Source organism: Oryctolagus cuniculus, chromosome 4, assembly GCF_051225735.1.
Source record: "Oryctolagus cuniculus isolate XC-2025 breed Fujian yellow rabbit chromosome 4, ASM5122573v1, whole genome shotgun sequence".
NCBI classification, from domain to species: Eukaryota; Metazoa; Chordata; class Mammalia; order Lagomorpha; family Leporidae; genus Oryctolagus; species Oryctolagus cuniculus.
In genome coordinates, this window is record NC_142870.1 from 34,357,807 (window position 1) to 34,383,364 (window position 25,558).

At 40.0% G+C, this 25,558-nt stretch overlaps 1 protein-coding gene across 21 annotated transcripts in view; it reads left to right on the top strand.

Annotated features, from left to right (window-relative positions):
• Nucleotides 1-25,558, top strand: part of ROBO2 (roundabout guidance receptor 2) — a 1,407,887-nt gene that overhangs the window by 767,914 nt on the left and 614,415 nt on the right. For 3 of the 21 annotated variants that reach the window (XM_070071924.2, XM_089330661.1, XM_089330669.1), the window contains exon 1: nt 18,258-18,998. The exons of the other annotated variants lie outside the window; for them this stretch is intronic. In XM_070071924.2, the coding sequence (XP_069928025.1) occupies nt 18,938-18,998 (61 nt within the window). In that variant the 5' untranslated portion in view covers nt 18,258-18,937. Of the gene's footprint in view, nt 1-18,257; nt 18,999-25,558 lie in introns of those variants that run through there. 21 annotated transcript variants of the gene reach the window in all.

Here is a 25,558-nt window from a genome sequence, read left to right on the forward strand (position 1 = left end):
GAAATAAAGAATAATCCTGCAAATAACCTAAATGTCCAACCATATGGGAATATTAAATGTGGCATGTCTGCACTATGTAATATCACAAACCATATAAAATTGTGTTTATAGGTTTAGTGACATAGGAAAGTTTTATTTCTCAACACTGAATGAATGAGAAATGGGATACAGACTCAGAGTAAGCTTGCAACTGTAAAGCAATATGTAGAAAAACTTGAATATTGATTAAGTAATATGCTGATTTCTTGACTAGTGAGACATGAGTTGTATGGATTCTGTACACTTTTAAGCACTTCAGCATTGTTCTGTATTAAATGTGGTAAAAGAGACTTAACAAATGACAGAATTTTTTAATACTTATATAACAAAATTTACATTTTTACAATTTTAACTATGCAATTCATTAGTATCAAATGCATTCACATTGCTGTGCAACCAACATTCCCTTCCACCTTCAGAACATTTTTCATGTTCCCAAATCAAAACTCTATACCCACTGGGGCCAGTGTTGTGCCACAGAGGATTAAGCTGCTGCCTGCAGTGCCAGCATCCCATGTGAACACTGCTTCATGTCCTGGTGGCTCCACTTCCAATCCAGCTTCCTGCTAATGTGCTTGAGAAAGTAGCAGAAGCTGGCCCAACTACTCGGGCCCCTGTACCAGATGAAGACGAGACTCCTGGCTTCAGTCTTGCCCAGCCCTGGTCATTGTGGCCATTAGTGAACCAGCAGATAGAAGATCTCTGTATCTGTCTCTTTGTCTCTCCTGTGCCTCTACCTATGCCTTTCAAATAAATAAATAAATAAATCCTAAAAACCTCTGTACCCACTAAATAGTAAGTCTCCTTCTCCCCTCTGTTTATCCCTGGGCAGCCACCATTCTGTTTTCTGTGCTGTAAATTTGACTGTTCTCAGAATCTCAAGCAGTAGAATCCTATAGGCTTTGTTTTTCTTTTTTGTGGCTGTCTTGAGAATTACAAATTTTGTAAGCCTTTTTCTTTTGCTTGAAAATACTGGAAAGTTAGGGCTGGCATTGTGGTATGGTTGGAAAATCCCCATACTGGGGCCAGTTCCTATACCAGCTGTTCCACTTCTGATCCAGCTTCCTGTTAATGGCCTTTGAAAAGCAACAGGAAATGGCTCAAGTTCTTTCCACAAGGGAGACCTAGAAGAAGCTCTTGGCTTCACCTGGCCAAGATGGCCATTTGGGGGAGTGAACCAAAGGATGGGAGATTCTCTCTCTCTCTCTGCCTTTCAAATAAATAAATCTTTAATAACATGTAAACCTAGATAGAAAAATTGAGAATCTACCTGTAATAATAAAATTCTAATGTGTAAGTATGAGTCTCTAATTTTAATAAATCTGTTGGTATCCTATATCTACAGCCAAAGCAATATTTAGACATTTTCTGATTATGTTAAAGCCAAAATAAATTAAATGGGACAATAAAGGAATCATGTATATTTTTGAAAACTAAAAATATCTACAGTGTGTTGTATGATGACAGCAGCTTTAATTGAAGTACTGGAAGTATCAAAATGTGGTGTTAGTATTAATATGACATTTTCTTCAGTGCTAATAATTCAGATTCTCCATGTACATGCCTTCAAACTTATGCACAGGAAGTCAGGCATACATGGAAGGAACACGCAAACCATCCCGGATTTACTGAGCTATTATGTGTTCTTAGCATGACCTCTGAATGTGGCATTGTGGGTTGATTTACTATCTTCCTGTCCAGTTAAACTTTAGAATTTACAATTTGTGCTAATATCCCATCATAGATTGAATGGTCATCTTAAAAACTGTTAAAGAGGCATCAAATTGAAAAAGACACTGACTGGGCAATCAGGAACAGCAGGTGAGAAGACCCTAAGTGTCTAGTGTTTACTGTTCTGAACTTAGTTCCCATTCAGAAACAGGTCTGGCACTGAACTAAACTCTGTCAAAAGTGAGGCGGTGAAATGGAGAGCCTGCATAGTTGATGGACAGGAGTCAAAAAAAAAAAAAAATGATCTCAGCTGCAGTAGGAAACTAACTGTACTCTGTTAACCTCAATAGAGATCCGCTCTTCAGGAAAGTGATGTACTTACCGTGGACCCTTGAGTTGGGAATTTGTAGACTAAACTGTACTGAGAGAAAGGAGGAAGAGTTAGATTTTGAACTCCACACTGAGAGCAGTAACTAAGGGTTCAAGATTTGGAGAATGTAGAAGTCAGTTATTTTGGATTGTATTTTAAGAAGCCATGAAATAAGTGAGGAGAAGAGCGAAATTTGCTGCTATCATAAAATGAATCTTGGTATCATCGTTTTGGGAGTATTTTCATGTGTTAACTTTTATCCCCAAAATCTGTATATGTCTGTTGAATGGGTGACTTAATTGGAGGGAAGGGGGAAGAAAGACATGTTTTGGAATAGATTAATAACATATGAGAAGGCATTGAAATATTAGTGAAGTGACCACTTGTTTGACCTTTCTCTATTTTTTAAGCCTTTCTTTTATTTTTTCTTTTCTTTTCTTTCTTTTTTTTTTTCTTTTTTCTTTTTTTAGGGAAGACAGAAGGGCTGTCCCTTGGCAATAAATTAATTAGTATGCCTTCTTTAAAAAGGCAAGAGATCAGGAGACAGGGTGGCTAGCTCCACCCTTCAGCGTGTGTGGTGGCTGAATCTAAAGGAAGTGGCCATAAACTTCTAACACAAAAATGTTTCATTATAAGGGGAAAGCCATATCTTTCCATTTTGCTATTAGACATTTAAGGTCGATTAATGTCACTTGCATTCCAACTCAGTCACTGCTTTGGACTTTGTCTACTAAGGGCAGCTTTAACTCGCCATCAGCTCGTGAGACTCCTCTAAAATTGTTTCTTTTTGTCAGGGTTTAGTTAGCATGTTGAACCTTGAAAACAAAATATAATAGAACCTGTCCCAAGTGGCATGAATAATTAAATTTCTGAAAGCTTCCCAGGTTCTTTGGTGTAACAAATTCAAATATAAATTTATTGCTCAGGGCAAAACCAAAGTAATGTCCTACAGTGACTTGGAAATTTAGTTAACATGGAAACTAACAAAAGTTTCTGAAAGAATAGACAAATTGCTCCCAAGAGAACATAAAGGAGGATGACATAAGGTTAGACAAAAGATTCATGTTTTAAGTGAATTTCTTTTGAAATGCAAACTACCTCAGAGAATCTTTACAGCTCTCTGAGGAACGAATCTCCTGGGTGGTATCATTTGTGCTGAAGGATTTTAGAATGGGTTGGTAGGGTGCTAATGGAAAATCCTACCGTCTTGGCATTTGGGGATTTACATGAACAAATCTCTAGAGCACTTACTGAAGATGTTCACATAAATCCGCGCATCACTGCTGGAGAGGCGTTTTCCTTATGGCTGCTTTTAGCTCAGTGTTGCGCACAGCTTTGCTTCTGAAGAGATCCTGATAAGGAAACAGCCTCAATGCTGTCTGCAGGCAGACACAGTTCTGCTATGAGCACCTCTGTGTTTCAATACATTTGATTTTAGAAACTGCGTGCACCATGAGTGTCCCTGCCACCATGAAACCAAGGGGCCACATTAAATGTTCACAGCCAGGCCATACTCAAATCACAGAAAAGTATGGGTATCTTCAAAAGATGCATGGGAAAAATCTAGTATAAAAATCTATGGGTGGATTTCAAAGTTTCTTGGTGCCAAACTCAACATATCTTTTAATTGCATTTTTCCATGAAATTTTTGAAGGCCTCATATATTTACGTTTTGATGCTTAATACTAAGCATCTGTATTAAGTCTATTTCTTGTTTAATCACGAAAACCTATGATAGTTTCCTTAAGTCCTATTGGTTTTTGATAATATACTGTAAAATTCCTATAGAGCATTTACTATCCAGGGATACATTATGACCTTTATGATAGCCATGTGTGAATCATTATAAGCTGTGGTATCAGGGAAGCAAGAATGCAATTTATTTTAAGAGGATTGTGATATTAGAATAAGACAGGCACATAATTCCTATGGAATATATGGTTGAACTGGCATCAGTGATGACCACAACTTATAGTCCACACTTGCATATATATATATATATACATATATATATATATATGGCACTTCACATAATAACTCTTCAATGTTATTTTACAGAATCTGAACTTGCCACAGTGATTCCTTTTATTTGTTTTTTTTAAGATTTGAGAGTCAGAGGCAGACAGAGAAAGAGAAGGTCTTCCATGTGCTGGTTCACTCCTCAAATGTCCAAAACAGCCAAATCTGGGCCTGGCTGAAGTGGGGAGCCTGGAACTCAATCTAGGCCTCTAAGGAGGGTGGCTGGGAACCAAATATTTGGCTCATCATCTGCTGCCTCCCACTTTCAGTATTAGCAGGAAGCTGGCAGAGCTGGAAGTGAACCCAGTCATGCCAGTATGGGTCATGGGCATCTCAAATCGCAGCTTAACCACTGTGCCAAATGCCTGCCCCATGAAACAGTGAGTATTTATCTTCTGCAAAGATTTATTATTAGTACAAAGGGTGAATAATTATTATTACAAAGGGTGAATTCTTGGAAATGTCTTGTACCTTTGCAAAATAAGAAATAGGATTTTGTTCTTGAGGGGACTATACCTTAGAATTCACTAGTCCAATTCCATCATTTTGCAAAAGAAGGAAATAAAAAACAGAAAGTCAGGATGTAGGGGCAGGCATTGTGTCACAACAGGTTGGTCTGTTGTGTGTGACACCGGCATCCAGTATCTTAGTGATGGCGTGAATCACAGTTATCCACTTCCTATCCGGCTTCCTGCTAATGTGCCTGAGAAGTCAGGAGAGGATGGTCCAAGTACCTGGGCCCCTGCCACCCATGATGGAGACAGGGATGCAGTTCCTGGCTTCTGCTGAGAGCTTTGCCAGCCCTGGCTGTTGTGACCATTTGGATAGTAAATGAGCAGAGGGAGGATTTCTCTTTCTGTCTTTCCCTCATTCTGTCACTCTTTCAAACAGACCAATAAATCTAAAAAGAAAATCAAGATGTGTTTATAAGACAAGGGTTACTCATGTAATAGCCTGGCATTCAAAATCACTCAATAAAAATTTGTTGAGTGAATTTAATAATTCAGCCATTATTCCCTGATTTTTTTTTATTCTAGCCACTGTAGCTTCTCATATCTAGGAGTCAGATCCACACATAAGTACAGGCATTTTGACTGAGACAATATATTTTGGTGTTGGTCTTTGGCATAACAAAGCTGATGTTATTAAGGCAACAGGTTTTTTAGGGGGAGGTTAATGGATTTGTAACTAGAGGAATAGAGGCATAAGGCTACTTATTGAACATTCAGATAAAAAAAAACAAAATTACATCAGCAGTGAAAAGTCATGTAGCTCAAACATCAATTCTAATTTAAAAGCATTTCTGGAGAGGGGCAAAATATAATTCTATTCTACAGTTGAAGAAATATTATTTCAAGGAAGATTAATATAAATCTGACAAACAGTATCGTTAATAATCCCCTTATATGTTTTTCTGATGACAACAGTGATGACAACATATCAGAAAAAGAAATCTGGGTCTGAGAGCAGTAAGTCAAAAGATTCCTCTTGAAGCCACTAATGCAGTTAGGTCTCTTATTAAGCTGATGACCCAAACACCCATAAAGTGACATCTGGTCTTGTGTATGTGAGAGAGACTGCTATTTGGATTGCTTTCAGAGTTCATGCAAAAGCATTAATAGACATCAGAACAACACAGTCTATGTACAGCAAGAAAACAAATTGGACAATAAATATAAAAATCAAATTTTTGATTAGTGAATTAGAACATGCCAATTGATAAGTTTCTTCATTTAATTTTTTAATATTAACGGATAGGAAGTTTTAAACATCTTTGGCATATGCATGTCAGCATGGTGCTTTATTGAGCTAGAGCAGTCAGTAGAGTCCTCTTGGCACTGAGAGCTAACCTAAGGACCACGAAGGGTCCAATTCAGAACTCTGCTAGTGAATGTAGGTACTCCAGCATGCTCTCAAACACTCTTAGCATCTTTAATTGATGGGAGTGGGGAAATCCATCGCTTAGCTGACACTAGGATGTGAGCTAATGAGGCCACATTACACTACGTCCTAGATGCAGACCCTAAGACTGTTGAATGCCATGGTTTTCTCTAGCGTTTGTTTCAACGACACCAAGCGTTGCCAACACTCCTCCCCAGTCTTCACCCTTCTACTGTTCCATCACCCCCACGTTTGTTACCCCTTCCTGTTTTAGTTCCTTACTCCCATCCACAACCCGCTGTGGCAAATAAACAGGACTTGCTCCTAAAATCCCAAGTTCAATAACTGCCAGTTGTTCTCTGAAGTTAAAATGGCGCTGCACATCCTTTCTATAGCCAGAAAAGGATGACTAACATTAAATCAGTCCGCACAGAGTTGTGGAAGGAAATGGACTTCAAAGTGATTCATGTCTCAGTGTACTCATTTATTTTTTATTCTACCAATGTCACTTAATTTCTCAGAGCCTCAATTTTTGGTATTAATAATGAATATTTCTTTATTTAATCTCTGATCTAAGGCTTCACAATTAACATCTCTTGTCTACTTTTTTTCCTGATTTTGTAGATGTGAGTCTTCATTTTCTTGTTTGACTTCAAGTCGCCATGGACATGGCTGTGTATTTGTGGGATGTGCTCTTCACACTCAGTATCTTTTCGTATCTGCCTTCTTGGAACCCTATTTTAGTGACTACAGTGGCATTGGTAATTCCATTCTTCACAACACCTGCCTTTTTGGGGGTGGGGGGCAGGTGGCACATAGCACTGAATACAGTGTACAGTGTATTTGATCAGCATATTGGTGAATTTTGTTCAAGATGTTGTTCTGGATTTCTTGTTTCTCTCTTTATTAGGGATGTTGCTTTAGACTGAAAGTCAGATTGTTTAGACTATAGTCCTTTAACTCAATTTAAAAGGATGTGTGTGTGTGTATTTGTATTTATTAAAGATTATGGTGTTGATTCCCTCAGTTTAGGCTTAATATACATATGAAAAGTTACTAAGAAAGCATATATTGTATATTTAGGGAAGCATCCTAGTTTGAAGAGAGTTTTAATTTATTATTTAATACAACATAGAAGAAAACTGATGGTTAAATTGGAGCAGTGATACAGAAGTTGAAATTTGGCTAATTCTTTTTATTTTAAAAGAGGAAAGCTGTAAAAAAGATGAGAGTTAAGACTTCCTCCTCTCTAAGACTTTATATATTAAATCAACAGAGGAAACAACTTAAGTCTTCTGTTTGCTGCCATAGGCTGTTGTGTAAATCTGGTTCTATGATAACCTTTACTACATTTTGCAAGAGGCAGTCTATAATAAACATCCATAAAACAGGAGCTGAATATTAACAGTTCCACACAGAGATGATAGTTCCTTGTATTTCTTCTAATGCTTTAATGGTATAGAATTATTTTAAAATTTTGATGATTCTAATTACATAAAGAATTAAAAATGTGCTTAAGTGTAAAGAATTAAATTTTAATCAGAAACCACTGATAATTGCAGTCGCTATTAACAAAAGACAATATATAATTACTAAAGTTGTCTTGGTTAAATTAATATAAAATTTAAATGGCTAATTTATGAATAAGGAGCCTATTATTAATTTAAATTGGCCTCTTATCCTTAAGCGATATTATGACAAAATTATAATGGATGATCTTCAAGATATCATTCAGTACTAAAATTCTCACATGAATCTCTTAAATTTTTTAAATTTAAATTTTTCTTCTACTTTAGCTTTCCTTGTGTTGCTATATGTATATACACGTATGGTAAACTTTTAATTTAAACAGATATGGAATACACATTTTGATTTCCCAGGACTTGTACTAATTTATCTTTCATACACTTGGCTTTTAGTCAGTAAAAAGTTATTTTCCCATTTAGAATTTATCAAAACACATAATGGCTTTAAAAGTTTCTCAGAGCCACTATTAACAGAGTGTCACAAATTTAGTTCTTTGAAACCAGAGAAATTTATGTTGTCACCATTCTAGAAACAAGAAGTCCAAAATCAAATTCGGCTGGGCAATGCTCCTGTAGAGGGTCCCAGAGAATCCTTTTTGCCTCCTTCCAAGTCCCCATGGCCTCCCCACATTTCGGCTTGAGGCAGGCTACCTCCAGTCTCTGTGGCTGTCCTTACATACCTAACTTCGCTCCGTGGTTTCCTTATCTCTGTGTACAAATTCCCTTCTTCTTACAAGGATGCTAGTCTTTGGAAGGCAGCTCATCCTCATCCTGTATGAACTCATCTTAATGTGATTACACAGGAAAAGACCCTATTTCTAATAATAGTACATTCTGATGTTCTAAATAGGCACGAATTGGGGGAATTTTATTCAGTTCATTATAGAAACACATAATAGTGAGTCATTTCTCTTTAGTCTTCAGTAACCCATATTGTCACAATATATTTGTATAATTCCTTCCAAAAGTAAAGAAGTTTGCAAGAGGAGAATGTGCGTGATAGTAGATACACCTGATAAAAATTTCCAGTTTCTGCTACCATGACAGGTGGGTAGTGAGGTGGGGCTTGTATCTTGCATAAACAATGAACTGTATGAAACTATCGCTTCCACTCATAAAATTTTACAGCCATAGTCTGCCTTTCCATTTGCTTAGAAAAAATAAATGAGTGCCCCATCAGCCTGGATCCTGGAATAAGAATGATGTGGAGGAGTCTGCAGCTAATTCAAAATATAAAAAGAAATAATATTTGTTGCTTGAGATCTTGGAATTGTATTTATTTGTAGAATGTTTATTCTCAATGGAAGTGATGGGAAAATAGCTTTTGGGAGCAAAATATATTTTATGTGGAATTACAATGTAATATATAGTTCTATAAATTATATATATATATATATATATGGGGGGAGAGAGAGAACATAAACATACTACAGTTTATAGTCGCATTGAAATTCCATGGGGAAGTGATTAGGAGAAAGTCTGAAAATGCTCCCGTCTTAATTCCTTTGATTCATAAACTGGGTGGCTTGCAACATAAATTTATTTCTCACAACTTTGGAGGCTGCAAGTCTCAGGTCAAGGCACTGGAAGATTCAGTGTCTGACAAGGGATCCCTTTATTTTTTAAGATTTATTTATTTATTTGAAAGTCAGAGTTACACAGAGAAGGAGAGGCAGAGAGAGAGAGAGAGAGAGAGAGAGAGAGAGAGGTCTTCCATCCATTGGTACATTCACCAACTGTCTGCAACAGATGGAGCTGCGCCAATCCACAACCAGGAGCCAGGAGCTTCCTTCAGATCTCCTGTGCAGGTGCAGGGGCCCAAGCACTTGGACCATCTTCTACTGCTTTCCCAGGCCACAGCAGAGAGCTGGATGGGAAGTGGAGCAGCCGGTTCGTAAACCAGCACCCAAATTGGATGCTGGCACTGCAGGTGGCGGCTCTCCCCACTATGCCACACCACCAGCCCCCAATTTACGGTTTTTATATATTTATATAGTTCTTCCTCACTGTGTCCTCACATTAGAAGGGACTGTATAAATCTCTGGGGTCTCTTTTATAAGGGGACTCATCCCAATCATTGCCCCTAGGATACCATCACGGCCCTGAGGCTCCACCCTCTAATGTCAGCACCTTGGAGATTAGGATTTCAATACATGGATTTCAGGAAGACAAAAACATTCAGGCCAGGACAGCAAATGACAATCAAAGCAAAATGCTGAGAGACTCTGTTGCTGAGTATCTGAGCTCATCCTGGGTCTACTGTAGGCCTTGTTGGAATGAGATACGAGTCTCAGCTACAAATTCTGACACTTTCAAGGTTTCTTCACTAATTTAAGTTTTTTTTATAATTACTCTAAATGATGGGGCTAATAACATCACCTTCCTATGTTTTGTGAGAATTAAATAAGAATCAGTATAGAAGGTATATTCTAGTACTTGCCATCTTGTAATTGCTTCCAATTGGAGGCATCATAATTTGTTGCAATATTAATCAAAGTTTAATAGCATCTGAAGAAATATCACATTGTCGTTAAAATTCCAGGCAATATTCAAAGCAGTTGGCTGGGCTATGTTGTATAAGGCCCGTGAAGCCATCTGGTCTGGTCCTACCAAGGCATACTGCATGTAGGCCTTAAAACTCAATAAACCTGTAGTGGGCTAATTTATAAATTGATAATTTTTTATGGCCCACACATGATGTTATAAATATCCAAATGGACCTTAGCAGAAAGAAGGTTTTCCGCTCCCAATACTAAGAATAATAGAACTTCAATAATTGAACATAATGTTCTCAACTGATAGCCCAAAATATTCAAGAGAGAGAGAGTGTGTGAGTTCACCCTTACTCACTGTGGGACTCATTTATTGCTCCAGTAGCCCAGTGGTTTCCACAGGATTTGGCCATCCAGTGACTGAAGAAAGACAGCATTCAGGATGAAGGTTTGGGAGAGACTTTAGAGGCCAGATCTGGAAGCATCTACATTCCACCTGCCATAACTCGGTCAAATGGTTCAGTCAAATGGCAAGGAGGGCTGGACATTTTGTCCAACCTCTGTGTGGAAGAAGGAAAGGAAGTTACTCTTGGTTAACGAATAGTACGGTCTTGGCCATCATCGTGGAGGCTTGTTAGAATGTTGCAGTGACCCTCAGTGTTAAGAACCAGCTACAGTGTACACTGTATCAAGTTATTTAAATGTAATATACAAATGCCCTTATGAGTTGCTACTCTTGTTTTGTTGAAGAGATTGTTAAGATCACACTGTAGATGGTAGAACCAACATTAGAGCATAGATCTCCTGTCCAGGTCCGATTCCAGAGCTCTAGGTTTTAGCCAGCATACTATATCATTTTCCTGTATTGGAACACATTCATTGCCCCTTCTCCTTGCAGAGGTAATAGAGGGGAAATATGGCCTCAGTGTTAGGGAAGACTACAATTGTCCTGGCTATAAGGAAATGATTTGCTTAAGACTGTAAAAAAGAAAAAAAGTCTTCTGGCAATCTTTAAAATAAACGTTTGTTTTTGCTAGTTTCAACATGATCCAGAGTGAAGGCAGGGAAATAGACTACCAGAATCCCTATAACTATTCCTTTATCTTTCTCATTTAATTTTTTTTTTTTTACCATGAATGCATGGTGGGGAGTAGAGAAGAAATAAATTAAAAAGTAAGAAAAACCTGGACTTCAGACAGCTATAGAGACAGACAACAACCACAACACAACCAGAACCAAAGCCGGCACCACCACAAAAAACCCTCAGCTCTCATCAGGCTACACCTTTGTCATGGACCGTGTCCACACTAATTCTACTTCAGTAGTGTTTGCCAGAGTGCTGCCAAAAATGACTGTGTGAGGGTATATGAAAAAGTTCATGGAAAATAGAATCAAAAGATACATTTGTTTCGGTACAAAAAAATTGAAATCTGTGTATAGAGATCTTCAAAAAGCTCATGAAAAAATGTATATTATAGAAAAGTTGGATCAATTTCAATTTGTTATGTGAAAATAAACTTATCTTTTTACAAATTATTAGGGCAAGTGAGCAAGCGAGCAAGAGAACGCTCATCTGCTGGTTCAGTACCCCAGAACCTATATTTCTCATTGTCTGCTCTCCCCAGATGCCTGCAATGGCTGGGGCCAGGCTTAAACCAGGCTCTGGGGAATCAATCCAGATCTCCCACATCGATGACAATAATTCAGTTACAGGAGGTATCACAGCTGCCTCATGAGGTCTGCATTAGCAAGAAGCTGGAGTCAAGAGCTGAAGCTGAGCATCAAACCCAAGGCAGTTCAGTATGGGAATTGGGAGTCTCAGTTGGCATCTTAACAAGCTGGCCAGATGCCGGCCTCTCCTATTTTTAAGCACAACTATACTATCAGGATACCTTGCTGGTGTCTAACAACTAAAACCCTGGCATTCTTTGTAAAAAGAACTTTCGGTGCTCTACAGCAGTCAATTTCAACCTCAGAATTTATTTGATCAGGCACGTTAAAATAATCTGGATATTGGAAAAGAATCAGAATGTGTTTCCAAACAGATTAGTTCTTTAGTATGGTAGAACCATAGGCAGTTCAATTGGATTACATGTGCCCTTGGATTCATGCCATGGTATTATTGTAAGAGGGAAAAAGCAACTTTTTTTTTTTTAAATTTGAAGGAGCCATTTTGAAATGTGTCTAATAGACACTTGAATGAGCAGAGAACCATAAATTCTAGGACCTCTGAAAATAAGGACCCTTTCCTCAAATCTGTGACAATCCATTGTTTTTAAGAACAATAAAAATTCTGTTTTGGGTTTACAATATTTTTTCCTATTAGGATTACAGTTATGTGCTGCTAAAATTCAATTATACGAAGTCCAGATTGGAACAGATGGACTTGGAAGAGTTTGGCAAACAATCAAAGGGATTTTCTTGGTTTCAAGATATTATGGTATAAAAATAGCAAAAACTGTAGTATTTTTATGTCATTAAAGTTAGGCTATAAACAAAAACAAAAGCTTTAGGTCTTTAAAGAAGAAATGATAAAATAATGAGCAGGAAAAAAATAAAAATCCCTGCACACATACATGGCCTAGCCCTTCCAGACAATGACTGAAGTTGCACTTTCGGCTGATTTGTACTTTTTTTGTTTGGCAATTTTGCTTATTTTGTGAAAACATTAGCCTAACCTATATGAGAGGTTATCATCTCTGTTACTGAAGAGTTACTTTTTAACTTTTCTTGGGGGTTTGGGTTTTGCATTTTATTAAGATGCATGTGTGTGTTGATGAATGACTTGTCCTAAAATGACGAAGATACAGAAAATATCATTGACCTCTGAGATACTTTTGATTTGAAAAATTTCAAATTTTAAGGTGTACACATTTGGAGGAATTATGCTTCATGTTAAATACAACTATTTTGGTATTTGTTCAAAAGCTATGTTAAGTTTGGAGCTGTCGCTAAACTTTTCAATCAAAACAGAAAATGATTTTGCAGATTGATTTTAATAAAGAAAATCTTTTTCTCAAAAGCAGGTGACTTTTGACAAACAGCTTTTTAATGAAATATGACTAAATTTAAGTCAATTTCAACCTCATATTTCTAAAGATGGAATTTCAAAATATGTCTAGGTAATATACCAAAAATACTATTCACAAATAGATACATATTTATAGGTAAATTGTAGAAAATACTTATATTATCTGTAATAAAGAAGTATTAGTGAATACTTCAAAGCGAATTGGTTGATGTTTGGAAAATATTTTGAAAGAATAATATTCACTTTATTGTGGCTCCTAAAAATTGTTTTTGGAACAAGGTGCGGTGTAATGAAAAAATAATGTAGGAATGAATGAGTCATCCTTCTCTGATCAGGATTTTTAATGCTTCACTTATTTTAATTGTTGTGTTCTTTTGTAGATAGATAATAACCCATACATTTATTAAAAAGTGGTATTTCTATAAAACATGGTAAAAACATAAATAGAAATATTTGAGTTGAACAGATAATAGATGCAGATCTTTTAGGTTTGAAAAGATTATTTAATTTTTGGAAAAAAGGCCACATATTTATGTTTTGATGCAGAAATCTATGTGCTTTGGTGCAAGTATTTTCTTAAATTGATCAACGAAAGCAAATTATTAAAGTGTTATAATATTTCTTCAGGGTAGAAGATGTCTTAAGTCAGTTGCAAGAGGTACTGCCTCATCTGGAGAATGTGGGTTTTGTAGTCAGATCTGAGTTTCAAAGACAATTGTGCCATTTATCAACTTGAGTTAGGTATCTTCAGTGTTCTCTGTGCAATGCAAATAATATCAGCAACATAAAGCTCTTAGAGCAGTTTAACAATACAATAAAGTTTTAAAAATTAAAGGATTCTTTAAAGTGGCAGATATTAGAATAATCATTGTGGATCAAAAAAATTTTTCAGATTCTTTTATTTATTTTGAAACTCAGAGTTGCAGAGAGGGAGGGAGAAAGAGAGAGCTTCCATCCACTGGTTCACTCTCCAGCTGGCTATAATGACCAGCGCTGAGCCAGGCCAAAGCCAGGAAGCAAAGGCTTCTTCCGGGTCTCCCACATGGGTGGCAGGTGCCCAAGCACTTGGGTCATATTCCGCTGCTTTTTTCCAAGCCATTAGCAGGGATCTGGATTGTAAGTAGAGCAGCCAGGACTCAAACCAGCGCCCATCTGGGATGCTGGCATCGCAGGCAGCTGCTTTATCCAGTGTGCCACAACGCCAGCCTTCAAAATTTTGATTTTTCTATGTATGCTGGCTTATCACAAAGGGCATGCTGGGAGGAGTGAAAAAAGGATTAGGGGTTTGCAATTTATACCACATTCTTGTGAAACCTAGTATAAAAATAAGTCTTAATACTTTATATACTCCTTTGTGCAGGTTGCCTTCCTGTGGCTATGTCATAATTCTCCCAGAATGCCATGTCAGAAGTTCAGTCACAAAGAAGACCATCTGATCAGCTTACTCAAATTAGGGTTAATTATAGTCTGTTACACACCATTATCTTTAGATGGAGTAAAATATATATTTATCTGGTAGGCTCATTTTGAGTACATAATAATACTATTCCACGTTTTACATGAAAGAACCTAGATTTCTATGTTCAGTCCTGTATTCAACTGCCTGTTTAGCTAAGAAAATTCTTATCTGAATACATGTGAAAGCCAGATCCCCATTTGATTTCCTGTATACTTAAACCCTCTGATTTGGTGAAGGAAGCCTTATTGTTCACAATCATTTCTGGCTTCTTAATGAAAACCTAAGAAAAACTTTTTTTTTTTTTTTTTTTGCTAAAGCCCTACTAACATTGAATTTCCAGCTTCTAGTAAGTTAGGTTAAGGTTTCAACACATCCCTTTAATTAAAACAAAAATTAGAGTGAAACATTCCTGTCTTAGACCAACAGTGTTGACTAAAAATGTGTTAAATATATTGAAATACACATATTTATCAAGTACAGATCTTAGCAAATCTGTCACAAGTTGGTGTCTATTCTTGAATTTAATGCTTTTCATATCAAATTTCCCATTGATGGCTGATTATTGTTGGAGTTTTAGTATTACTGCTTTGGTTATAGTCCTAAATTATCCTATGGGATGAGATTATTTAAAAAACATATTCATTTATTTTATCAGTTTGAAAGGCAGAGAAAGAGAGGAGATAGATATGTCTGCCATCTGCTTTTTCACTCTCCAAATGCATGATAACAGCCAGCGTTAGGCCAGGCGGAAGCCACAAGTCAGGATCTCAATCCAGATGTGGCAGGGAACAGACCCTTGTGGCCATCACCTCCTGCCTTCAGGGTGTGAGTTAGCAGGAAGCTGAAACTGGGAGTGGCACTAGGACTCCATCCCAAGCACTCCCAGATGGGATGCAGGCATCCCAACAGCAGCTTAACCAGTACACAAAAAAATGCCTGCCCCTGGGATGAGATTCTTAGGAAATCATGTTTTCCTTGGTTATATTTCATATTAAATGAGATACTGACAGAACATTCTCTTTTTCAAAAAAAAATCATTTATAAGCTTGTTTTCAAGAAAAGCAGAAAACAGAAACTCAAACTCCTTCCTTACAGACATGATTGTATAATGTAATAGCTGATTGCAAAAGGAGATGGTAGCAGTCTGAAATCACTGACTTGCTTTGTCACTTTCAATAGGTAATTATGAATACAAAAATGATTTTTTGGCCAAAAAAGGCAATTAAATGTAACAACAGATTTCCTTTATATGAACCTCTTCTCTGTGAGATCATTTATCATAGTCCACATAAAAAAATTTCGGTGAGATAAGCAGCAGCATGTTCTCAGCCCTAGAGGATGACAACAATTGGTGGGTCAGTGGCCAGCTGATTCTTCCAGCTCCCCACACACAAAGGCTTTCTGGCTCTGTGAGCGACTTCACAGGTTACCCAAGAGCAGGCAGTATAGGTGGTGAATTTACCAAGTATAAAACTGAACCTCTCCCCTGCTTGATTAATGAATGGCCATAAGAAAACTCTTCCAAATGAAATATTCCAGTATGTTCCTTTTTGAGATCAATCCTTTAGGATTTGCTAATTCCTGCAGTATTGGAGACAATTTTCAGAACACCTTTTTCTGCACCCATGTAAGGAAGTTTGAGATGGGGGAGTATATAATTGAGAAGAGTGAGGTAGATTTTGCAATTGCTGACTTTCGACCTAGTCCAAATGTTTTAAATCAAAGTTTCAAGAATTATCTGTTATCTTCCAGTATTCTAGAGGTATGAAATAGATGCTAATCCAATGAATTTGGGGATTTTTCTAGACCGCAGAATTATGTAATTTAGACTTCTTGACCCTTTTGTGGTTAATGTGTGGCAGTGGGGAGTATGGGAACTTGTTTCCTTTTGACGGTGTAGCCAGTTACTTTAATACGATGCTCAAATAATACCTCATTGAGAATACTGTCCGATTTGAAATGATTTAAGTTGAACACATTGATGCACCTTTTCCCCACCAGCTACATACTGTAGATTCGAAGTGTGCTGAAATTGCTCTCAATGCTTGTTAAGAAGAGTGGTGTGTTCATGTCATTATCTTAATTGTCAAGCACGCCAATGCTTCCTAAGAACTCTGCTAACTGCTCGAACACGACACATGGCACACGACACACGGCCCGGGATTGTCCAGGGTGAACTAAGTTAAGTAGCCGCACCATTCGTTTATCCAGCCGAACAAAAGGCTCTTCCTCAAACTGAGACTCTTTCCCAGTATTTTCCAGTAGGGGGAACTAAAGACTCACCATCCAGCGTTTGGCCGGGAGCAGGGACGCGCGCGAGTCTCTCTAAGCTGCCTTCTAATCAGCCGAAGCAGCATCAAACAGCTCCCTGCGAGCCGAGCCTGTGATCACACGTGGGCCGGCCACACCGGCCAGGCCGGGGCACCTAGCCACTGGCATCCCTTTGATCTAACGTGGGCTTCTTCCATCATCCCGGGTCCCGAATGGAATCCGCTCGGCAGCTTTTGCCTTTACGCTTGGGGGAGGGGGGGGGAGGCTGTCCTCTTTGGGCGGAAATCTGACTCTTTCTGAGCGTTTATGAGTCCAGTTGTGTTATCGGTTTCCTGGATCAAAGCCTTTCCGCTTTTCCTTGCGATGGTGCTGCTCCCTGGAGGGCGAAGGCTTGGGACATCCGCCCCTCCCGGGGGTCCTGGATCCCGGCTCCCCACTTTCCCCATCCTGTGCTTAGATCCCTGAGCCCCTCCCTCTCCAAAGTCACCTTTGAGTGGTCAACAGGCAACTGCGCAACGGAGGAGGGGATGCCCCTTCCCTCCAGCCCTCTTGCCCCGGGGAGGGGAGAGTGGCGCAGAGCTGGGCTGCACCGTGTGGGGAGAACTTGGACATTCCTGTCCGACCCCCAGCTTTTATTTATTTATTTTTAAAGCCATAGGAAGCACCCCAGGCAGGCTTTCCGCTCCACAGGGCGGTTTTATTCCGTTCCCTTTCCTTTCCCGGCTCCCGCCCAGCCTCTCCTTTTGCTAAGAGGTGAAGACTGAGTGTTGGTGTGATTTTAACGGGTAATGAGGCTGCGCCCCGGGTGCTGGAGGATGATCTTTTTCCAGAAAGCGCGTGCAGCTCAGGCAGACGGAGGGATGAATAATTAGGAAGGGCTTCCATGAAATCACTCACCAAGAAAATTACCTGCCCATTAAACGGGCCGCGGCGAGGAGCAGGAGGCTAGAGCCCACCTATCCCCTCCGGAGGCGGGAAGGAGCTGGGGAAGCCGAGGAGGGGCCGGAGGTGACCAGTGGCCTCGGCCTCTGGGCAAAGCCGGCGGGGGGCTCCCGGATTCATTCTGACTGGTGCTCTGGGGCTGGCGCCCCCTGCCCGGCAGGGTGGAGGCGTGAGGAGGTGCAGGGCTCAGCGCACCCCCTGCAGCCCCCGCCCCCTCTCCAGGGCCGACTCGGAGCAGCTTTCGTTCCTCCCCTCCCTGCCCGCCTCCTCGCCGCCTTCACTCTTGCAAGTCCTGCCACCCGCGGCAGCTGCAGGAGGAGGCACACGCTGCACTGCTGGGCTGCCGGAGCCGCGGCCGCCGCTTGCACCCGGGCGAGCGGCTGGAGCGCGCTCCAAAGCTGCCCCGCTCGTGGCTGCCAGGCTCCCGCGGCTGCTCCGCTCCGGCCGCCAGACGCGGGGCGCCCCATCCCCGAGAGGCGGCACCGCGGGGGTGGCCGCCAGCCTCCGCCCGGCCCCTCCCTCGCTCCCTCCTCCTCCTCTCCTCCCTCCCCGCAGCCTCACCACGTAGGAGTTCGGATTCTCCACCCGAGTCGTCCTGATTTCTCTTTTCCTCTCTCTTTGGAGGGAGGCTGCCACACGGAGGCCCCGCCGCCGCTGGGGCTGCCCGCCTGCAAAAGTGCTGCTTTGACACATGCTGCTTAGGGAAGTTCAGTGAGAAATAATAATAATAAAATTCCCAAACTCGGGACGGAGAGCTGCTACGGAAGCGATCGGGAGGGAAGGAACAACCCGTAGGCAGGCCAATGGTTTTTCGGCAGCGCGCTGGCAAGTTTGTGGAACACTTTCTAGGAATTAGGTCTTTTTTCTCCCCCTTCATCTTCTTGACTTGTGAAGGAAGATCTTGGCTTTGGATTGCCATGGAGCCTGAGGAGAGAGGGTTAGACACACTTGAATAGTCCCTCCGGCTGGGTTGAGTTGGTGGGAATTGAGGAAGAGTTGGAAGCGCAGCGGCCTTTTGAAGTGCCCTCCGGGACTCCGGCTGGATCTCCATGTGCCCCGCGGAAGACCTGTCTCCACCAGCCCTTCTGCTCCGGGGATCTGCGCATCTTGACGTCGGTCCCCATCTAGGAAAGTCTCAACTTTGGACCTACCTCTTTTTTTGATACTTATTTTTGTACTTTTTTGCTCTCTGGGATTGGTTTCTTAAACGATCTGGATCCTTTTTAATGTGTCAAAATGAGTCTGCTGATGTTTACACAAGTACTGCTCTGTGGATTTTTATACTTTCGGGTGGACGGTAAGTTAAAGATGCTTTTATCCTTTGTGTCCCTTTCAAACCTCCCCCTCCCCACAAAAAAAATCCACCTCATTTCTTTGAGTCCAGAGTGCACTGTAAATAAAATGTCATTACGTCTGTCAGTCTGTCTTGGGCAGGCGCTGGGTCTTCCAGGATAGAGGGTTTGAGGCTTTTGTTTCCTAAACTGCTGCAAGGGGAACATGTTAGTAATCACCTATTGTTATTGCTGTTGTAATTTAATTAATTGAGTAGGGTAATAAATGATGGGCTTCCAGCTTTGTTAGAAATGGTAAAGTGAAAAAAAAATTTTTTTTGAAAGAGCCCAGTACTCTGATGCCTGCTCTCTATTTGATGTTTGCTGCTGTGTTTGAACTTTGGCTTTGAAGAAATACAGTCAACAGACACTCCAAGGAAGATTCAATGGGTTAAGGATGTGAGACTGGGTATCCTTGGGATCAATATCTATCACCTGTGTGCCGGAGATGGTGTCCTAGCGTGAAATCAGACGGAAGACTTCAGGTCATAGGGAGAAAACTGTCCAAAGTGAGACTGGGCGAGGCTCCAGAAGGAGGTGGCAGCCGCTCTGGGATGTCTGCAGGCGTACAGCACTCAGCTCTGTCCCCAGTGGACGAACAATAACGGGACCTGAAACAGGTGCTGTAGGTGTCTCCCTCCAGGTTGAGTCTGTATGTCAGGCAGACAGCATTCAGACTCTGCTTCTCCTGTCTTTTGTTCGGATTTGGTTTCCCGGGATATTTTCACAGGATCTTTCTTAGTTGTTAGTGACATGATTTCAAAATCCTTGTGGGGAGCTCTTTTGATGGAAGAATGGAAATAATCATTAACACACTTTTTTTGTTTCAAAAGAAGAATGTCAAAGGGATGTTGGTATTAGTCTCGAAGAGACTTAGAATTTTCAGTCTATGGAAAGGATTGGTAAAAAGAAAACTGGTAGTTTCCCAACCCCCAAAATTCAGATTATAGTGTGTCAGATTTGTAATTTCTTTACTTACAAAGAATCTGAGGTGTATAGGTCTGCATATTTGAGCCATCACAATAGCTTGTTGCTACATAAACTTTGCTCCAGCATTTGCATTGTGGACAAATTCATTATTTGCGACACTGTCTGTTTTCGCCCATCTGTGGGAGCTAACTTTGTTCTTGGCAGCTGCTGCTGTGTAGAACCCAATGTATGGGACTCAGAAAGGAAGCTTTTCTATAAACATGAGGCAATCCAGATGAGTTTACCTACTGTCAAGTGGCTGTTTTCAATCACGGATACATGAGAATCCTTGCCCCCTGGTGATAGTAGGCAAGGGACGCATCTGTGTGCCCTGCTTCTGTCTTCCTTCTAAGTAGTAGATGTTGAGGAATCAACCTTTGTGAATTATACCATGGAGATGTCTATAATCATATCGATTATCATTCCCCACATATTTTCTTCAACAGTATAGGATACATGTAGCTTACCATAAGCAAAATGTTTGCATATTTGTCTCAACTGTGTTTGGTTATCATGATAAGCAGACTTTGGCATAACTCTTAAAATAATAAGTTTTCATCAACCGTGAATTTACATATCTTAATGACAGAAATGCATGTATAAACTCTTTATTAGAATACAGAGTTATTGAGATTTGCTTTTCTTTTTTAAAAATGTGTCACTGGGAGGAATACAATTAAATTGCTCAGTGGAAGTGACAGAGGGAATCAGAAGTGCTTGGTGTTACAGAATGTAATTAATGTACTAGAGTGGTTGGAGATCTTTGAAACAAATGCAATTAACCAGCTTGCTGGGACAGCAGTAGCAAGACATCATTTCTCTCTTCGTTCCATCCCTTCTATTCTCCCGTTCCTCCCTCCTTCTCTCTCTCTCTCTCCTCTTCCAGATCACCACTCTTCTGCCCAAAAGACACACTTAGGACCTTTGTTCTAATTGAATGTTAGTGTAGGGGAGAAATTTGTGTCTGGGCCACAGTTACGCAGCAGAATTCATAATTACATAGTGAAAAATACCTGCGATTTAAGGAATTGAGGCTGAAAGGGCAGTCCTAAATTTTATGCGTGAAATGAGTTGTGTAGTTAGCATCTACTGAGTCGTGCCAAAGGCTAAGGAAATTGAGGATGGTCTTCCTGAATCAGTGTGGTGATCATACCTTTGACATTGGGTGGCCTTTGGATATTTCAGAATGATGACAGCCTCTTCATGGGAATTGTTGAAAATTTGGGATGTGAACAACACTGCCCTCTAGGCTGCTTGAACACATTGGGGCTGAGCACTCAATGTACATGATAAGTGGGCTGGTTTGTAGGATCTCTAAGCTTTGTTACCCTTCCAGGAATCTGTGATTTCTATTTACTTATTACCTTTCTTGGAGGTGTGTGCCTACTCTCCATATGAATTTCAAATTTAGAGAAGCTTGTACCATTTCAAAGATATACTGACTATCCTTGTGCTAGACACAGAAATTAATTTTATTCAGTGACAAATGATACATAGATTTGCATTGAAATTTGCTTGGTGGGTTATTTATATGTGCATTTTTATGGTGTATGAAAAAAAGCTAGAGTTTGGCCTCCTCGTAGAAGATACGTGCTAATATTATTTATGATTTTTCAGTATCCTGCCCTTGTAACAACCTATAGAGAATAAATGTTAAGTTGGTGAAGAACTATAGGCAAACTTTTCTGTGTGGGATGTAAATAGAGATATTCTCATCTGGCACAGACTGATTAACCACATACATATTTTTCCCTACAATTATGAAAGAGGATACATATTGAGTTTAGCCTTTGCTTTCCAAAATTCTCTACTTTAAAATAGGAATAGGGCTTTTCAATCATTTATGAAGAGCTAATCAGAGCTATCACAGCTGTATTCCATACAGTATGTCAGTCTGATAATTTTACAATACTGTAAAGAGATGTCTTAAAAATGGGGGTGGTTTTCTCACTTGTTAACTGTTCTGAAGTGAAAATGGCACATAAGGTATTTGGAGAGAGAAAGATAATGCATGTGCAAAGTGCAGATGTATAATCTTCCATAGGTTTATACATTTTGCTAAAGTGCTTCTTTCAGTAATGGGCTCATTATTGTAGCCATATGTAGTCTATTTCAGATCGTAAATTGCATATAAGTAACCTGAAATTTGTTCTTGGAGTTATGCAGTAATATCATGTCTGAATTGGCTGTGTTTGAATAACCTTTGATGCTGTGCAACATGTGGACCATAAAACAAAAGGATTTCTTAGGACATTAAGCAGGAATATCTTAAAGCAAATGAAAGTCATGCTAATACACAGAACAGTTCTGGTCATCTTACCCCTGAGCAGCCTATGCAGCACAGCATCTTTGCTAAGAAGAATAGAGATGTATAAGCGCATTGCTTTAATTTGGGTACATATAAGTAAAAGGGTGTGTGTGTGCATGTGTGCGTGCAGTAATGTCTGCTAAATAAGTTTCTGCATTCTCTAGGAGATATTTACTTGCCATGTGCAATCTGGTCTTGAGCATTTTCTCCTTCTCTGTTTCCTTCTCCATCTCTTCCTTTCCTCCTTTTTCTCCTCCACTTTCTCCTCTTTCTTCTTTTTTTCTGGGGGATGGTGAAGAGCTTATGAAAGGAAGTAGAGAAACATTTGAAGAGGGAAGAAGATAGGTAATGATGTTTATTTAATATTTATAAAATCTACAGTTAAAGGAGACATGTTAATACTTATAATGTTGCACCTTTTGATTATATCCAGTTGGGGTGTTTTACTTCACTTTTTTAAAAAAAAAAAAGATTGATTTATTCATTTGAAAGACCGACAGAGATCTTTTATCTGCTGGTTCACTCTGCAAATGGATGCAATGGCTAGGGCTGGACCAGGACAAAATTAGGAGCCTGGAGGTCCATCTTGGTCTCACAAGTGGGTGGCAGGGGCCCAAGCACCTGTGCCATCCTCAATGGCCTTCCCAGGTGGATTAGCAGGGAGCTGGATCAGAACCAGTGCCCATATGGGCTGCTGGCATCACAGCTAGTGACTTAGCCCACTGAACCACAACACTGCCCCCACAATGCATTTTCTTTTAAAAAGGGTCATAATTTTATGAGGACTTGCTTTGTGTAGGTCCCATTTGTCTCTAGTTTAGACAAACAGAAGTCTTAAGGTTTATGTTCAAGAAGTGGAAACTTACAGAGTACCATTTCATAGATTTATTTTTAAAGTATTATTTCTTATAGTATCTTCAGGTATAGACCTATTAACCTAAATCAATACATTTACATGGATGTTGGATTTTTAATTGAAAAATTTAAAAACTTTTTCTGTTTAGTTGAAGACAGGGAGACAGAGAAAAGCAGAAACAAACACAGATGCAGACCTAGAGCCCCTGTCTACTGGTTCATTTTGCAAATGCCCACAGAATCCAGGGCTGCCCTGGGGTTGGAATCAGAGCCAGCAGCCAGGAATGAAATCTAGATCTCCCACATGGTTAGGAGGCACCTATTTCAGTCATCACCATTACTTTCCAGCGTCTGCATTGGCAGGAAGCTTGAATTGGGAGTTGGAGCTAGGAACTGAACCCCAGCAATTCTGTTGTGGGTGTCAGATTTTTTAACTGCCAAGCCAAACACCCTCTCCCAATTGTGTGTGTGTGTGTGTGTGTGTGTGTGTGTAATGTTGATTAAAGAAGGACTGAGGGATTACATAAAGTCTTTGAAGGAGAAGTTAATAAAAACTCCTTCAATGCTTTGACATTGTATTGTACCATAACAGAGATGTTGTGTAATATGTAAAGAACAACACCCTCACCCAAAATATCTCCCTCTAACTCAAAAGAGTGCGAGTAACATGGACTCATTCCTTAGCGTTTTCCCCAACATTTGCAGCTAGTCCTTGGGATCATTCATCTAATGCCATTAGTCATAGTATCTGTTTATGAAAGTACTTCTCAGAGTGCCCCAGTTGCATGGAGGGATATAAAATCCACCAGGGCACAACCTGCCTCTTCTGTGTACTCTTGTATCGCCAGTGCCTGGAACTGCACTCAACATATCCCCTTGACCACCCTACATCTTAGGTTGTCTAAGAAGAACATATTAAACTCAAGCCATGGATGGAATCGACTCCTCGTTCCAACCATTTCTATCTGTTAAACCACATTATTCTTTTTCATGCCCACAGACTAAGAATCTTTCTTGTTCCTGAAGCCTATATCCAACTTGTTAATAAACTCTTTGTCAACTATCCTGATATTAACCATTTTGTGTGTGTGTGTATGATCCTTCCTCCCTCACCCCAATGTTGTATTATGCATGACTGCAAACTTGCAGTAAAGCTGAAAGAATGTTACAGTGAATAGGTAGATAGTTCCACCCGCATTCATTATTTTGCTATACTGACTACTAAATATCTATCCATATTTCTGTTCTTCTGTGCATGAATTAACTCATCCTTTTATTCTAATAGTTTAAAATTAATTAAATGACAAGTTTCTTGTTAATTTAACCACCCCTATCCTGGTCATACCCTGAAGTATTGTAACAGGCTGATTAATGATCATCCTGCATCCATTCCTGTTCCTTTTCTCACACTTAACCCTGACCCTAGCTCTCCTAACAGTAGCTAGAGGGACTTTTAAAAACTATGTAACTAGCATGCACGTTTTCTGGTAGCCCAGAACTCTTCACGTTGGTTCGCAAGACTCCGCAAGGTGAGGTTTCCTAGCTCTCTGACTTCATCTGCTCCTACTCACTACCTAGCACCTGAATTTATAACTTTTGATGTTCTGCTGACCCTGACCTTTACGTCTGTTCTGTGCTCTACCAGAGGTGCACTTTCCCAGATCTTTCAATTGATTGAATAAGTCCCTCTTCCCATATACAATATTTTCAGAAACATGGGTTACCCTATCTAAAATTTCTCCTTTTGATACACATTACTATCACCCCCCCCCCCATTTTATGGTCTTAAAGTTGTTGTCATAGCACTTATAATCTCATGAAAAAGGTGTTAGTGTGTGTGTGTGTGTGTGTGTGTGTATGAAGAAGTATAAAGGAATTGACACTTTTTTTTTTTTAACTTGAGAGGCAGAGAGACCAAGACAGAGAGCTCCCATTTGTGGCCAGGGTGATGTCAAGCCAAAGCTGGGAACTCAATTCAAGTCTACCATGTGTGTGGCAGGGACTCAGCTTCTCTGGGTCTTCATAACAGGGAACTGGAGTGACAAGCCATAGCCTTGTATGTGTGTCAGGCACTCCAGTATGGGACAGGAGCATTTTAACTGCTAGGCGAAACGCCTACCCCAAGAATTGTCATCATACTAGCAAGTGGAGTTGAGGGACTGTCGCAACTACATGAGTAGTAGAAGAAAACATGAGGTTCTTGGGTGCGAGAGGAAGAATTTCTTCAGCCATGCCACAATAAACAGCACAAGTTATGTTTGTATTGATTTATGTAGCTCTGAGAGTCCCATAACGGCCACGAGGCGGGGCCTAGGTATATGAAATACTTGTGGTGGGTTAGCGTCATAGCGCAGGGACCCTGATCTCGAGACCTGGGTATTTTATAATGGGTAA